This window comes from Megalobrama amblycephala, linkage group LG7 (genome assembly GCF_018812025.1).
Source record: "Megalobrama amblycephala isolate DHTTF-2021 linkage group LG7, ASM1881202v1, whole genome shotgun sequence".
NCBI lineage: Eukaryota > Metazoa > Chordata > Actinopteri > Cypriniformes > Xenocyprididae > Megalobrama > Megalobrama amblycephala.
The window spans coordinates 57267917-57285984 of record NC_063050.1 but is presented as its reverse complement, the minus strand read 5'-3'; the positions used below and the strand labels follow the sequence as shown (position 1 = coordinate 57285984).

Here is an 18068-nt window from a genome sequence, read left to right as displayed (position 1 = left end):
AAAGATATGAAAGAATAAATCATATTTAATTAAGATATTATGAGTGCGCTTGTTTTATTTATCCTCATTCTGCATAATTCCTAACTTAAAACCTTTAGACTGAAACCCTTAAAACGACTTTCTCAAGCCAACATCAAAGTTTGTCATCAAAATATCTCACTGCAATAAAAGTTTAAAGATCTCTTCAGTAACTCTTCATTTCTGCAGCTGATTCTGTGCTGAAGTACGAGTTTGTCGATGTGCTTCTTGTTTCTTGTTCAGTCTTGATTCTCAAACACTCCCAGGATAATGAGATTTCGTGCCTCATTCACAGAGTAATTCCTTGAAGAAACAAATTACGGCCCACGGCGGCCGAGAGCGTGACGCAGCAGACGGGGTTACGCGAGGTCACGTCTGAACCAAACACACTCATCTGTCCTGCAGGTCCGTCTGGTCAGGCTGTCAGCGGTCATTAGGTCACATGTGAAGCTCTTACGGTTCGACCTCAAGCCTTCATTAGAGCTTCAGACTGAATCGTGTACGATTACAGGACGGCCGCTGAGATCTAGATGAGGAGCTGAGCTGAGATGGAGATGAGAAAGTGTGTCTATAGAAGGTCGCAGGTCAAACCGCTGGTTTCTGTGGTCAGAGTCACTTCCTCATTCATGCATGTGGCAGATGCTTTTATTCAAAACGACTGGATTAAAGATTCACATTTGATCAGTTTTGCTTAGGTGGGGTTTAGAAGACAGTTAATGCCAAAATATACAAAAATTCATATTCAGATATTTTATAAGGACCCCCTGGCATTATGTCAAGGACCACTAGGGGATTTAATCAAATCAAATTTGTATTTTTATTTTAATACATTTTCTTATTTTATCTAATTTATTTATATTTATATTTAATTTTATATATAGTATTATTTTTGTTTTAATACATTTTCTAATTTTAATCAAATGTATATTATATATATATATATATATAAATTGTATTATTTTTATTTTAATAAATTATTTTACATTTGTATAAATAATTTGTAAAATAAAATGATTAAAATTTATATATTTTAATCAAACATATATATTATTGTTTTTATTTTAATACATTTTCTTATTTTATCTCATTTATTTATATTTATAAATGAATGTATTTTATATATAGTATTATTTTTGTTTTAATACATTTTCTAATGTTAATCAAATGTAAATTATATATATAAATTGTATTATTTTTATTTTAATAAATTGTTATAATTTGTAAAATAAAAAAATGATTAAAATGTATATATTTTAATCAAACATATATAGTATTGTTTTTATTTTAATATATTTTCTTATTTTAATCAAATGTATTTATTTTTATTTATTATTTTATTTATTATGTATGATATTATAAACACCTTAACAGCACGTGACCAGCTGCATTGAACACTTTATCACTATTTATTATTTCACAGTAAACGCGCGCAGTCACGGTGAATGTCGCCGGTGTTTATATCAGTGTGAGCGCCCTCACGTGACTCATGAGGGGCGGGGCTACAGCGCTCACATCACATGACTGGAACATTCTGCCTCATGACACAGTGAATCTGCTGCCAGACGCTGGAGAAACAGCACCGCTCCGTTTATGATCTGATAAAATCACTCATAACTCTCGGACCCGCGCGGCTCGTGCTCAGTACGCAGTGTTTAGTACGCGCAGTTTACCGCTTCTCCTGACGGACGTCGATAAGAGAGACATGATGGAGAAACAGTGTGCTGCAGGTGTCTGCTGGACTCTACTGATGGGTGAGTCTTTATAACTCCGCTAAACTCGCCATTAAACATCATAAACTGCTCTAAACACGACGCTGTGTGACATCGACGTCAAACTGTCGTTCGCGCGCGTTAGTTCGAGACTGACTGACTGACTCTGGTTCATCTGTTTGATTAAACTAGTTATTTAGTCAGTGTGATGAGTCTGTTCTCTTATTCGCCATTTTGCGCTTTCATTTCAGTTTATTTATTTATTTATATTAAAGAACTAAATTTCACTTCAGTTGTCGCGGTCGGCGTCACGTGATCAGAACAATAAGCTCGCTTACAGTAATACTGGATTCACACCCTTCTGAACTGAAGCTCATTCCGATTCAGATCAATGTCAGTCGCTAGGCTGGAGAAGACCGAAACAGCCAATCAGCTGATCTTTAAATGTCATGTGACTGATCGGGGCGATAAACCACTAAAGACAGACCTACTGTGAGCTACGAGGTTATTAATCGATCAGTCTGCGTTGTTTTAACTTATTTTTTTAAATAATCAATTTGTCAGGCAAAGTTCCTGGAGGAAAACTACATTACCCATGATTCTGCAGAGTAATCTCCACCAATCAGAATCGTGAAGCAAATCGCACCAAAAGAAGTAATTCATACGTAAAAATATTGTTTCAATATACACTCTTTAAATCAATAGTTTTATATTCTCGCATCATTTTAAATTCTATTGTCATTGGCAGTGCATCATGGGATTGTAGTTCTTTCGTTCATTAAATCAATTCTTGTATTTTTGATTTTTCAAGCACTTTTTTGCTTCAAATCAAAGATTTTAATGCTGTGATTCACCTCATCGCTGGTTGCTTTAGTTTATGGATTATTAAAATCTCTACTGGAAAAATACTTCCAGAACCGCTAAACTCGAGGTCTAATGGACTATATGCACGACTACTTCCTGGTTAAGCTCGGGCATTTCCGGTGAACTGTGATCTGTTCATTCTGTAGTCGCTGTACATCGACACAAAACCATCAATGGTTGACTTTTTAATGTTGTATTCATATTTTAATGCAGTTACCTAATTTGCCAATAAACCAGTTTTATTGATTGCAATAAAGACGAAGCTATTGGGATTGTTTAAAAACGCCGTGTCTGTAATTAAACACACTTCAGCACTTCAAATGTTATTTTTAATGTGATGACCACAAACATTATTTGTTCACCCTTCTGAGATTGTCCCCATTGTAAAACCGAACGTTTAAAAATGTAGGAAATTCAACATTTGATAGAAAACACTTATTTTAAAATAAAAAAGACGATAATTACCACTTTAACCAGCAGGTGGCGGCAAAGTAGCATTTATTTGCGCATTTCCTCTAATCGTTTTTCACTTTGTTTTTGATTAAATATTAAACATTATAAAATAACTAGGTTTAAAAACACATTTTGTCAATGTGAAGTATGAAATACTCACAAAATCTCAGGAAAAACAATAACTTTTCTTGTGAATGAACGACACAGAAAGCGAGCGCCGCTCTCTCTTTATAATCACAGCAGCACAAGATCAATGATACACACACAATTTATTCAATTAATCTAACTAAAGTGCACAATAAATATTGAATTTTTGAAGGTTTTTTTCACATGAAAGCGTGAAAACTGATGGAAGAATTGAATTTAGTCGAGGAGGAACACTGAAGTACATCTTTATTTATTTATTTTTTATGCCGTCTTACGTTTGAATAACTAAATTAACGCTATGCCTGACTGTTTAAGTGACTATATTCTGATTATAAACTAAGTATTTCTGATGCTCAACACACCAGCACATGACTCTCACCGGAAGTGTTCGAGTCGGCTTATATTAATGCTGAAGCTCTAAAGAACGCTCTTATAGCCCGTTACACGTTTTTACCCACTAAAACATCCAATATGATATAATTAAATACTTGAAATTACAGTCGTGCCACTTTTGAATATGGGTGTGAATCACCACAATATGATATTATCACGATTTTTACGCCACAATATATTATTGTGATTTTTGAACATTTTGCACTTATATATAGATTTATTAACTGCAGATGTGCCTAAAGCCAAACTTTGCTCACATGTTCTTCTCTGATTGGATAAAGACGGCGCTATGGCATTATTACTGTCCTGTATCGTTTGAGCGTCTCTGAACCTGTTCACCAGCAGAGCCTCGACCTCCTGCTCAGGCCTCATGTGTTCTTCTCTCTCTTCACACTCGCCCGCTGCGGTCAGTCACGTGACCTCGCAGCAACACTGTTATTGAAGAGAATGCAAGCAGATCATCAGTGTGTGTTCCTCACTCCATCATCATGTGACTCCAGAACGATCTGGACGGCAGTCAGCGCTATTGTTCCTGTGCAGCCGTCGTGTTGTTGTTGTTCATCACGTGTGTGTGTGTGTGTGTGTGTGTGTGTGTGTGTGTGTGATCTCTCGTGATGAGCTGCTGTAGAGAATCACTCTGATGATCAGTGGAATCAGGTGATTCAGTCTGTGTGTCTGTGGATTGTGTGTCTGTGGATTGTGTGTCTGTGGATTGTGTGTCTGTGGATTGTGTGTCTGTGGATTGTGTGTCTGTGGATTGTCTTGGCCTAATGGTTAGAGACTCAGAATGGTAACCTGAAGGTTGTGGGTTTGATTCTCAATCAACCAGCAGGAAATGACTGAGGTGTCCTTGAGCAAAAAACCAAACCCCCAATCGCCACAGTGAAGTAGTGTGAATGTGTGTGTGTGTGTGAGTGTGAGTGTGTGTGTGTGAATGTGTGTGTGTGTGTGTGTGTGTGTGTGTGTGTGTGTGTGTGTGTGTGTGTGTGTGTAAGACACTTCATGATTTCTCAAGCTCTCTCAGCCATGCTGGGATTTCTCAAGAGTTCCTCTTCACATGATTATTTACAGTTTAAACAGAATCATGAATGAAACGCACCGTTTATCTGAACCGCGTTCGAAGGATAAATTTGTACCTGAGTGAAATCTGACACAACCTTCTTTTGGGGTCTTTCTCATTTGCACAAAGGGTATAAAAGTAAATAAACTCAAAAACTTTAGAAATATTTGACTGTTATTCAATAGAATGTTTTTCTCATAACATTATTTTCGTCTATGTTTTAATTTAAACAGTAAACCTCTGTTGTGCAGCACGTGACGTCACCGTCGACCGTCAGGACTGTGGTTAGCGGCAGCATTGGTTATCAGCGTGAATGCCGCGAAAAACACACAAAACACATCCAAAAGAGCTTTGTGATTGACTCTACAAATAGCTTTGACACAAAACCTGAGGGATATCAGTGCTTCCCACAGGTTTGAAATATACTTGCGGGCGAAAAATCCTCCTATTTCCCACGGCACGAAAACGGTCTACTACATGTGACAAACAAATAATGTGTGATTTTTAACAGTATTTTTATTTATTGAAATTAATTTTAATTACATATTACATTTAATTACTTACTAATATTATGCATTATCATGCATTGTAAATTATGCAAAATTACAGCATTTAAATGATTCTCCTTTTCCTGTCATATAGTGTCTCTCTCAGTGAATGGGACACAGATTTTACTAGTAAAATTTATAAAATGAATAATATGTGTCAAATAATGTTCTTAGTGTTTTCTTCCTGTGGGGGAGACTACAATAATTTACTATGAATTAAATGGAAATCAAATTAAATACAATTTATTGTGTAACCAAAATACCAATAATGCCCAGAAGAAAAATAAAAAACTTAGCGTGTGACTTTTAATTATAAACAAGCCTGAATACACCGGGACTCTTATTTTGAAATGTCTGTACTATTGCAGGCTGATACTTCAGATTCTTACAATCGTCTAAAACATTTTATATAAAGGTTATAAAGTAGACATTGTAATAATTCATCAACTTGAGTTCATTAGCAATCGCTTGGCATAAATCTGCGCTTTTCATTGATTGAGAATCACTTTGAAGCAGTCTGAAGCGCTGTCGCATGAGCTTGTAGAACATGCAACAGCGCCCCCTTGTGACTTTGCAAAATGCAGCGCCCGTTTGAATGTTAGTGGGAGTAAACAGTTCTGACGCACACATAACGAGCAGGTACGAAACGACTAGATAATCGATCGCGGATGGTTTCATAATTTTGCACGGATATAAAAGTATAAGAGGATAAAAATAATAAAAGCAAAAATGTGTCTCCAAATATACTTGGGCGGCCGTTATTATATGTGGGCGGCCCGCCCAAGTAAAGTCTATGTGTGGGAAGCACTGTATATATTTAAAGAGTGCTGAAAGCTACAGAAAAAAGAAGCAAATGATCACTGCAATTCACAGAAACGGCAAAATAATTGTCAAAATGTTAGATTTTGAGGTAAAATCATTGTATATATTGTGTTGACAAATCATCAATTAAATATTTATCATCTTATATTCTGCATAATTGGGTGTTTTTGAATAAACATTGACAAAAACTATACAAGTTTTAGGGCTGGATGATTTGAGGATATATATAACATTGAAATAAGTGATTACGCGGATTTAAACCTACCTATATTGTAGTTATATAAAATATTCACAGGCAGATTTGCTTTATGAAATCAGGCACATATAAATGTCAGGAAACACGACTCCTGGCTGCATGTCAATATCCATGGATTAGGTTTATTTGACATGTCATAAGAAACACTTTCGAGTCCAACCTTTAGAGTAATTCGTTAGTTTTACTCGCGTTTTCGCAGTTTCCTCTATTAAATCCAGTCATGCAGGAGCTCTTCTGCCACTCAGTCCAGCTGAGGGAGCGTTCCGGCGGGAAAGTGACGTCGATGCATACCCTCTATAAAAGGAATTATATTTGCATTTGATGACCAGCGTTTTTGAAAACAAATTTGTAATCAATCAAAACACAGAATGCAGAAAAATTAAAACAGATTTCTGAAAAGATGAAATCTTTGTATCAACTGATCAGTAAATTGTTAAAGTTTTAAGAATTAAATTGAGTAGATGTGTTTTTGATGATTCAAATTTAATTTAGCATTTAAAACAGAAAAATTAAAACACAGAAACAGGGAATTTGGGGAAAAAAACGGGACAAAGCTCTGATGTGATCACAGTGAATGATGGTTTATCAGTGTGACGGCGCTCTCTGGTGGACACTGAGGGTCCAGTGATGATGAAGGTGTGTGTTTGTGTTTCAGGGTGTGTGTTTGCGGCTCATGCGGTGACATTTGAGGTGACCGAAGGAAACTCCACCTGCATTAAAGCAGAACTCGACGCCTCCTTCAGCATCTCCTACAACAGCACTAATGGAACGGTAAAACACACACACACACACACACACACACACACACACACACACACACACACACACACACACACTCTCTCTGAGATCCACAGTGTGACATGAGGATCATGAACGAATCCCCTGTCTCAGATTCACCTTCATCTGGAAGAGTGTACGTGGACCTAGTGAACAAACGGTTATATCAAATATTATAGAAAGAATATAAGACAAATATTACACATTCTGCAAAACAAAATATAACTGGTAATATGCTTTTTATTGCTTATTGTGTAACATAACGTATTGAGGCACATCAATATATACAGTAAAATCACTAGCATGTTCAACAACAGACAACAACACAAACATTTAAAACAAGCACTTACTTTCTTACACACTTTGTTTTTTCCAAATTAGCCAAACGGTAGCAGGCAGGATGGTGACAAACACACTCCCCACGATTACAGCAATTATCCAGTTTGCTGAAACAAACATGACGAGAGAGAGAGAGAGAGAGAGAGAGAGAGAGGTGTGCAGAGCAATACATGATAAACACAAACTCAGTTCATAACTAATGTAAGAGGTTTACATTGATCACCAGCTTCTTCGTCTTCTGAAAGTGTGTCATTTCCTGGCAGGGGTCCATGTGTAGATCGATGTTTCACTGTAAACAAATGCACACCTTATTTATACTGACAAACTATGAAAGAGATCTCGCTTACAACTCATTATCATATAATGATTACAAAGACTGTCGTTCTGCCTAACGTCTCCTCTCATGTTCTGCTACAATAAAAGAACTGCTTCAGGGGTTTTCCTGGTGCGAATGAGGCAGAGGTGATAAAATCCTCGGTCCATCTTGTTTTAGTCGCCCAGTCATGCTCGACTCTTTGCGACCCCGTGACGCACAGCACTTCCACGATCTCCTTGAGTCTGCCCAGATTCATATTTACCATCTCATCCTCAAAATAACATCATTAGAACCTCAGCTGCCCATTCAGAGCCAGTGATCTGCATTATTATCTCATCATGTAAATAAGATGCACATTAGTCGCCACTACCTGAACGTTTTCGCAGTGAAGTTCCCATTGAAGGTTTGCACAGGTGCTCAGTGTCAGGCTCTCAGGAGTCACAGCCACAACGTATCCTAACTTCTCCCCGTCGATAGTTGAGTCAACAATGAACGTCCCATTCTGTGCACAAATGAAAACACATGTCTTAAAAGGGTTAGTTCACCAAAAATTAAAATTCTGTCATTTATTACTCACCCTCATGTCGTTCCACACCCGTAAGACCTAAACTCATCTTCAGAACACAAATTAAGATATTTTTGATGAGATCCAATGGCTCATTGAGGCCTGAGCAATGACATTTCCTCTCTCAAGATCCATTAATGTACTAAAAACATATTTAAATCAGGTCATGTGAGTACAGTGGTTCAATATTAATATTATAAAGCCACGAGAATATTTTTGGTGTGCCAAAAAAACAAAATAACGACTTATATAGTGATGGCCGATTTCAAAACACTGCTTCAGGAAACATCGGTGCACAAATGAATCAGCTTGTCGAATCAGCGGTTCGGAGCACCAAAGTCATGTGATTTCAGCAGTTTGACATGCGATCCGAATCATGATTCGACACAAAAGATTCATAACATTCCGAAGCTTCCTGAAGCAGTGTTTTGAAATCGGCCATCACTATATAAGTCATTATTTTGATTTTTTTGGCGCACTAAAATATTCTCGTGGCTTTATAATATTAATATTGAACCACTGTACTCACATGAACTGATTTAAATATGTTTTTAGTACATTAATGGATCTTGAGAGAGGAAATGTCATTGCTCAGGCCTCACTGAGCCATCGGATTTCATCAAAAATATCTTAATTTGTGTTCTGAAGATGAACGAAGGTCTTACGGGTGTGGAACGGCATGATCGTAAGTAATTAATGACAGAATTTTAATTTTGGGGTGAACTAACCCTTTAATAATGTTTGTAATATTGTAATTTGTCTTTTAAATGAAAGCTAAAACAAAAAGGCGTGCCCACCGTATGGTACCATCCATGTTCACAATGGCGATCTCTCAAGTAAACGGTCACTTCCCGAGGCACCTGGTACATAATGAATCCCTCGGAGGTAATCATGCTCCTCACACTGGAGCGTTTCCTGCATTGTGGGACATTCTGAAAAACACAATTCCATACATAAACTGTAAAAAGTCTGCACATCTTTATTATTCCTTGTCCATTGCTCAATCGCTCATGGACTTGTAATGCTATGAATTTTAAATCAGGCTCGTTCTTAAACACAATCTGCCATCTCAGCTTTTGTAGTCGCTTTTTGTACTTCACTGCCATATAGTGCAATCGGTTCTGTGACTGATTGGAATATTTTGAGCCAGATTCTGATCGGTATTTCAGTTTGGATTGATTATTTGATGGCATAGAAGGTCCTTCTTGCTTTTTCTTTCAGTTTATTCACGGCCAAATTTAGCTTTCCAGTTGCACTGGTGTGTGTAGCTTGTGGCATGATCAACTGAGGTCATACCAAGGGTGAAATTTCCCTGACATCTAGGTCTGTCTGGAATGTTAGTATCCCAAACAACGTTTGCTAAAATAAAATAAAAAAAAATTCTCTTTGTCCTAGTGACATGAAACTTTGTACAGTTGTTAACTTTTTCTAGATCTACAAATAATAAAATAAATTGGAGTGATATCTTGTTTTTATGTTAGTGTAGGAATTAAAGTCACACTCAGGGTCTCCAGAGACCTCTGGCAACAAAAAATTTTGTTACTAAATTACAGTTAAAAAAAATATATATATATATATATAATTTTACTCTGTTTATTAATGTTTTTACTTCGTATTTGTGCAGTTTTTGGAGGATTTATCATATTTCTTACATTTATATAAATTAATAAAATATTTTTTTAAATAGGTTTTTATACAAAAACATCTTTTTATGTATATAAATTCACTTTATAAAAGACCCCCATTTCTAACTTTCATTCATGGGGATAACATGGATAATTTGACATGGTTTAGTGTGAGATTTCTGTCCATCTTTTGGAAAATGCAGTTTTAAAAGTAAAAAATGATCACTTTATCCAGCAGATGGCAGCAGAGCTCCAATATTTGCTGTTTGACTGACTAAAAGACATCTTTTCACAAGTATTTTCTGTTTGATTCATATCTAAATATTATGAAATCACAATTATGACAATAAAAGCTGCTTTTTGTCAAAGTTTAGCTTTTTTTTTAAATTGAAAAACAGTTTTTCAAAACATGTTGGATGAATTTTGTCCATTTTCTAAGCGGGGTCTCATCATAATGTAACAATATTGAAAAACTGATCTTATCTTATCTTACAAAAAAAATGCTAAACTTTGACAAAAAGTATCTTTTATTGTCATAATTGTGATTTGATAATATTTAGATATGAATCCAGCTGAAAATACTTGTGTAAAGATGTCTTTCAGTCAGTCAAACAGCAAATAGTGGAGCTCTGCTGCCATCTGCTGGATAAAGTGATCATTTTTTACTTTTAAAACTGCATTTTCCAAAAATCTCACACTAAACCATGTCAAATTATCCATGTTATCCCCATGAATGAAAGGTAGAAATGTGGGTCTTTATAAAGTGAATTTTACATAAAAAGCTGTTTTTGTATAAAAACCTACTCAATAAAATATTTATTTATTTATATAAAAATTTAAGAAATATGATAAATCCTCAAAACTGCACAAATATGAAGAAAAACATTAATAAACAGAGTAAAATTACATTTGTTTAAAAAAAAAAAAGCAATTATTTTGTTACAAAATTACATTTTGTTGCCTGGACCTCTGGAGACCTGAGTGTACTTCCCAAACGCAGAGCGCACAAGGGTTAATGGTCAGGGTTCAGGTCTGACAGAACCGATGCAGGATGTCCAGGTTCTGCTGTAGACCCTCCTCTGCTGGAGACAGCAGGACCAGATCATCTGCATACAGGAGGAACTTTATGCTGGAGTCATGCAGTGAGAGATCAGGTGCTGCTGACTGTTCTAGTTGTTTCATTAATGTAAATATTGAAGAGGGTCGGTGATATTTATGTAGCGCTTTTTACAGTGCAGATTATAATTATATTATATGTTCTATAATTTGGTAAGAATCCAATCAGACTTTTGTTCAGGACATTGTGCTCTTGTGTTGATGATACTGCAGAACAGCTTCCTCAGATTACTGCGCACACAGACGCCCCGTCATTATTTGGATCTAATTTTTCTCTTAGACACACTCACTTACTGCGTAAAAACAAATAAAATGAACAAAAAAACAATCGCCTTAAATTTGTTAGCTATCGAAATGCTAGTTCAAACACACACACATGCAGTTATGCTGTCACATGTCTAGTGTTAACTGTCAGATGTTTTTTTTTTTTTTACTTAGTTTTAGTCCTGTGTCAAATGTCTTTTTTAGTTTTTGTCATGTTAGTCATTAAAAAAAACGTCATTTTAGTTTTCAGTGAGTGTGTTCGTGACGAGTGTGTGTGTGTGTGTGTGTTCTGGTAGAGCGTGGCGGCGTTCGCTCTGCCGTCCTCAGCAGCGGTGGCTAACGGAAGCTCCTGCGGCGGCGCCGGCGTTCCTCCAGAGCTGCTGCTGTCGTTCGGAGCGGGTCACATGTTCTCTCTGGTGTTCTCCAGCGACGGGCGTCTGTACAGGGTGGCCAACATGAGCCTGCAGTATAACCTCAGTGACACCAGCACCTTCCCACAATCCTCCAGCGCAGGTCAGTCTCTCTCACACACACACACACACACTCTGTCATAGACGAGCGCCCGCTCACGTGTGTCTCTGCCGCAGGAGTCGTGTCCGTGATGACGAACGTGTCGGAGATCTCTGCACGGATGAACAGCACCTACAGGTGTCTGAGCTCCGCCTCCTTCAGTCTGGACGCAGGAGTGAACGTCACCTTCGCTAATGTCCGCATGGAGGCGTACATGACCTCGGCAAACCTCAGCAAAGACGGTACGGAGTTTCAAACATTGAAGGTCAGGGGCATTTCCCAGCATCATGTGATCCTCAGACTCCTCTTTTGAACCGGTTGAGCAGGTTGTTAAACTGTTTGTTCTTCTCTGAATTGCTGTTTCACTTGTGAGTGCTGATGAGGGCTGCTGGGTAATCTGATGCTCAGAGCTGGAGTGAGTCATGTGATGCACACAGTCGAGTGCATAAACAGGGCTCAACACTAAGGATTCTTTCTACTGGCCCGGTCCCGCCACAAAAAATTAATACAAGTAAAAGACAAGAAAATGGGCCTATAAAATAAAGCATCGTTGTCTTTGTTACATTTAACCTCAATAAATAGGGTTATGACACCAAAAGCTACTACATTAATTTATATTTTAAATATTGTTAGACAAATAAACAAAGTAATAAAATATAAACAAATAATCAAATTACGAGTAATAAGCACAAATAAATACAACAGAACAAACTTATACATGAAATAAATGGTGCTTTTCAAGTTTTTCATGAAGGTTTAAACAGGAGATTTTCAGGTACAGAAATTGAAATCTAATGTATAACTATATATATTAAACTTATTAAAGTTAATCAGTTGAGAGCAGTTACAGATGCATAAATATAAAATGTTAAATACTGTTATTTGAAATTATTTAAAAAAATGAAAAGACACTTTAAATGTGAAAATTAAACCCGCCAGTAGGTGGCAGCGAATCACTGTTAATGAGCGAATCATTGAGATTCAACTGATTCATTCAAACGGCTGATTCATTCAGGAAGTGTCGCTCAGAGACGCAAAACAATGCTGTGGACTTTGGAACTATTTTTGTTGGCGAAATGCAGCAAAACAGCGATTTAAATGTAAATCACTTGATATTAAGTTCTTGTTCATTAAACTGTACGCTGAATAAAATCAATATCACATTTATAATCATGTTGATATTTATAGACAAACGTCACTCTTTGTGTAATGCTGGTTAACTATATTAAATTATATAAATATAAAATATATACAGGGTCATTTTTGCCCCTTATCTTGAATTCTGGGGCATTCTAAAGGCAGACTAAATCACGCAGTGAAAGCGTGCATCTAAATATCCATGTGCACTAGTCTAAACTAGACGTATAGAGCATGTGTGCACTCAATGAGTGTGCTTTTGTTTGTTTTTTGTAAAGTGAGGGACATAATCGATAATATCAGATCATTAAATCAACAATTACGATATCATAGACGATATATATCGCACACCCTACAGCACTGACCCGATCGGGAAACTGACCGCTCCGTCTGCTGTCCTTCACACTGACCCCGGGCCATCAGCAGTACTTCCTGTCGAGCCCTGATAAGTCTTCACCCCCTCAGAACCTGCTGAATGTTTATCAGTAAATAATGCACTGAAAAAATGGTGTAGAAAGTTTTACGCTGAAATTGCTGGTAAATTTCACAAATGATTATAAAGAAACGTCTGTAGAGCAGAATCTGAATGTGTCTCATGTTTGACGTTTGCATCATTAAAGGATTAGTTCACTTTCAAATTAAAATTTCCTGATAATTTCCTGTCCTCCATGTCATCCAAGATGTTCATGTCTTTCTTTCTTCAGTGGAAAAGAAATGAAGGTTTTTGAGGAAACATTCCAGGATTTTTCTCCATATAGTGGACTTCACTGGGGTTCAACGGTTGAAGGTCCAAATGTCAGTTTCAGTGCAGCTTCAAAGAGCTCTGCATGATCCCAGACGAGGAATAAGAGTCTGATTCAGATTTTGATCTCCATATCCATTTACATATATTATATATATCTTCCAAGGGGTTTTTTCCCTCCTAGGACTTTTTTCCCAGTGTTAACACGCTGGGTTTTTCTCCTAGGGGGTTTTTTCCACCCCTGGGAGTCAGCCGACATTGGCTTAATGTAGCACCATATTGTATATGTTACATATTACCACGCTTGTTTGTACAGCTTATTTTTAACCACTTCCCTTTTTTCTGTGCTTCTAATATGTAAAGCTGCTTTGAAACAATTACCAATTGTAAAAGCGCTATATAAATAAATTTGACTTGACTTGACTTGATCTAGAGAAACCATTGGATATATATAAAAAAATTATATACATTTTAACAATGCTCATCTTGAACTAGCTCTCTTCTTCTTCTCTATTTGAATTCCAGCAGTGTAGACACTGATAAGTGTATTACTGCCCTCTACAGGTCAAAGTTTGAACTAAATTGTCATATTTGATATGCTAGTGCAAGTATATAAGAATTAGTTCAGAACTTTGAACCTGTAGAGGGCAGTAATACACTTAGCAGCGTCTACACTGCTGGAATTCTAATAGAGAAGGAAATTTTTTAATAAATGGCCGATGGTTTCTCTAGATAAGACTCTTATTCCTCGTCTGGGATCATGTAGAGCTCTTTGAAGCTGCACTGAAACTGACATTTGGACCTTCAACCCGTTGAACCCCAGTGAAGTCCACTATATGGAGAAAAATCCTGGAATGATTTCCTTCATTTCTTTTCAACTGAAGAAAGAAAGACATGAACATCTTGGATGACATGGAGGAGAGTAAATTATCAGGATAATTTTAATTTGAAAGTGAACTAATCCTTTAATTCAGTTTGAATCGAAGCGCTGTAGAAATAAATGTGTTTGTGTGTTTGTCACAGAGAGTGTTTGCAGTGCTGATCAGACGGTTACAACCGTCGCCCCGACACAATCACCCAAAACCACGGCCGCCCCGTCACCCGTCCCGCCGCCCGCCGCCCCGGAGCGCGGCAACTACACCATCACCAACGGCAACGGCACCGTCTGCCTGCTGGCGCTGATGGGGCTGCAGCTCAACGTCACGCACTTCTCAAAGACTCGCAACCAGGTGACACACACACACACACGCTCACTTCCTGCTGAGGTCACTGTTTCCCGCCGCTGACGTTTGATCCGTTCCCTCCACAGACCGTCAGTGAGGTCGTGAACCTGCAGCCCAACAGAACGACGGCCTCGGGGTCGTGCGGGGTCACGGTGGCCACCCTGACGCTGGCCGAGGATCTGACCAACCTCACCTTCACATTCACGCTGGTCAGACTCTCTCTGTTTCCTGTGTCTTAATGTCACGTGACTCTTCCTCCCTCTGATCATGTTCCGTGTGTCGCTGCAGAACTCGACCACGCAGAAGTTTCATCTGAGCGCCGTGAGCGTCTCCGCCTTCTGGTCCGACATGACGGGTAAGTGAGTTCAGTCTAGACTCTGGTGCAGGGGTTCTGAGGAAGTCTGATGTTCTTCTGATGGTTTGGTTCCTGCAGATCGGTTCGTGGCGAGCAACAGCTCTCTGGACTTCCTGCAGTGCAGCGTGGGCCGCTCGTACATGTGCAGCGCGGAGCAGACGCTCGCCGTAGTGTCCGCCTTCTCCATCAACACCTTCAGACTGCAGCTGCAGCCCTTCAACGTCACCGCTAACAAGTTCTCTGCAGGTACTGACCAGCGGTCATGTGATCAGATCACGTTCAGAGTCACTGTAGGTTTGATTCCTAAAGAGTGAAGCGCTGTGACTCTGCAGACGAACACAATCTGAGACATATTTAAAAATATTCTGGCTCTTCCAAGCTTTATAATGGCAGTGAATGAGGTATTGAAGCCCATCCATCATAATGACTGAAATGTTCATTTTTGGGTAAACTGTCCCTTAAGCTCCGCCCTCTCCCATGAAGCACTGCAAATGATGTGATCGAGTCAATGTCACTCAGTGACACAAAGTGTGTGTGTGTGTGTGTGTGTGTGTGTGCAGCGGAGCAGTGTCGTGTGGATCAGGAGAACATGCTCATTCCCATCATCGTTGGAGCGGCTCTGGCTGGTCTGGTGCTGATCGTCCTCATCGCGTATCTGATCGGCAGGAAGAGGACACACGCCGGATACCAGACCATCTGATCATCATCATCATCATCATCATCATCATCATCATCATCCTCCTCCTGCGTCTGTGCTGTGATTGCCTGCTTCAGAGCGGCTGCAGCTGGACGCACTGGACTGAGTGAGTGTGTGTGTGTGTGTGTGTGTGAGAGAGAGAGCGGGTTCATTCTGTTCTTCTTTGCTGTGAGGTCAAAGGTCAGGGGTCACTGGTGTGTGTGTGTGTGTGTCTAGTCGACTGTCATCTGTGTCTCATCAACTCGTCTCCTGTTTGTCAGTTTGTTCCTCTAAAGCCGTTATATTAATGAATCTGTGTAAATAATGATTGTTTTAGGTCAGAGGTCACGAGTGAGACTACAAATAACTGATCAGCCAAAGTGGACAAACCTTCACTCGTCCTCAGTTATACAAATCATTCAGAAATAATGTCATTTTATTATTATTATTATTATAATGTTCTTTTTATTCTAAAAATGTTCAATGTTTTCGGTGACGGGTTCATTTGTTGACATTAATAACGAGCGATTCGTTCTTCCAGCATTTCTGAATCTTTAATGTTAGTTTATGAAAATGTACGTTAGTTCACAGTGAATTAACTGATGCAACTCTCGATTGTAATAATTAGTAAATGTTGATGAATAAATTCACTGATGTCAACGAATGAACCTCGTGATCATGTTTCCTGTCTGCAGTCATTTTAATTGGCTTCTTGTAAAAACAATATAAGTTTAAGACCACCTCATTTACATAAGTGTGTGTAGTAAATGTTCTCATCATGGTGTGTGTGTGTGTGTGTGTGTGTGTGTGTTCAGGTGTCTGTGTTATAAGCACAGCCGTCACCATCAAATACATCAATAAACAAACTAAACCATTTTATTCCAAATATAAACATGCAGAAACTCTGAGGGTGTGTGAGGATAGACCATATCATTAGCTCAGAGTAAAAACCTGTGTGTGTGTGAGTGTGTGTGTGAGTGTGTGTGTGTGTGTGTGTGAGTGTGTGTGTGTGTGTGTGTGTGTGAGACACTGGCATTAAATGACACCTGATATAAATAATTGATGATGTTGTTGTAGTTGTGTCTCGGATCATGAAGCCTGTATAGAGCCGCTGGTGAATTACCCATGATCCTCCACTCGCACACACACACTCGCAGCAGCTGTCAGTGTAACTGATGGTCAGTAAAGGGAAACTGTGCCTGTTTAACATGAATGATTGAGTCTGATGTGCTTTTCTGGATGTTTATAAGAAACTCTTCGCTGTTTGAAGTGCTTCATCATCATCATCATCGTCAGTGTGTTTATGATGATGAAGAACACTGGGTTTGATCTGCATTGGAGCTCTGCTGCGTTCACACCATGTCATAATTACAGTAAATATTCGATTCGCTCTCGCTGTACTGTGATGTCACACACCGGACGTCTGCAGTGGTCAGGTGGTACAAGCCACAGCTCTCAGAAAATCACCTGTTTACATGTTGTAATTACACATCATACAGGCTTTTTACAGTTACAGTAATTACGACATGGCATGAACGTGCCTTTCTTTATTGTGGTGAATTGTTTGGTCACATGACTTGTCATTGGGTCATGTGACTCCAGTGCCGTGTTTGCTGGTTTCTGCTCTTTTGTAGCGAATGTTTCATTATTTTTATGCATCAGGGTTTGAGGTTAATAAATAAATAATGACTTACAGTCTGTGTGTGTTTCAATCCTGACTGATGAAAACAGCAGCTCCCAGAATGCAACAGTGTCCAAGAGTAGACTAACACTTTAAAATGATTATAGGATTAACAATATCAATATATATTTTTTTTTTTAAGTCTTATTAATTTCCAGCCAGTTTTATTATTCTTCCTCCCCAATGGGAGTCAATGGCAGCCCTGTGAACCGTGAGTAGGAAAATGATGAAAATTGGCACACTTGTAGTGACGGTAATGAAGAGTAATCTGACCAACTTTGGAGTCTCTAGACCAACTCTATAGCGCCACCACCAGTTCAAATGTTACAACCATTTTAAAGGTGAATATTTGAACTCTTATTTCAAGAAAAATGAATCATAGTCCACCTGAATCCTGTCTTCATGCTGATCATATTCATCATCTTACATTGAGGCTCCGCCCATTACAGTAGTGGCCATTTTGAAAAATACA

At 38.3% G+C, this 18068-nt stretch overlaps 1 protein-coding gene across 1 annotated transcript; it reads left to right on the top strand.

Moving 5' to 3' along the window:
• The first annotated feature begins 1531 nt into the window (after window positions 1–1531).
• On the top strand, window positions 1532–17610 carry lamp1a (lysosomal associated membrane protein 1a). Its single transcript, XM_048198254.1, has 9 exons — window positions 1532–1769; window positions 6926–7041; window positions 11569–11785; window positions 11860–12024; window positions 14685–14890; window positions 14971–15093; window positions 15173–15239; window positions 15318–15485; window positions 15800–17610. Exons 1-9 carry the CDS (start codon window positions 1721–1723, stop codon window positions 15937–15939), a joined length of 1251 nt encoding a protein of 416 aa, XP_048054211.1. The 5' UTR covers window positions 1532–1720; the 3' UTR covers window positions 15940–17610.
• The last annotated feature ends 458 nt before the right edge of the window (window positions 17611–18068 follow it).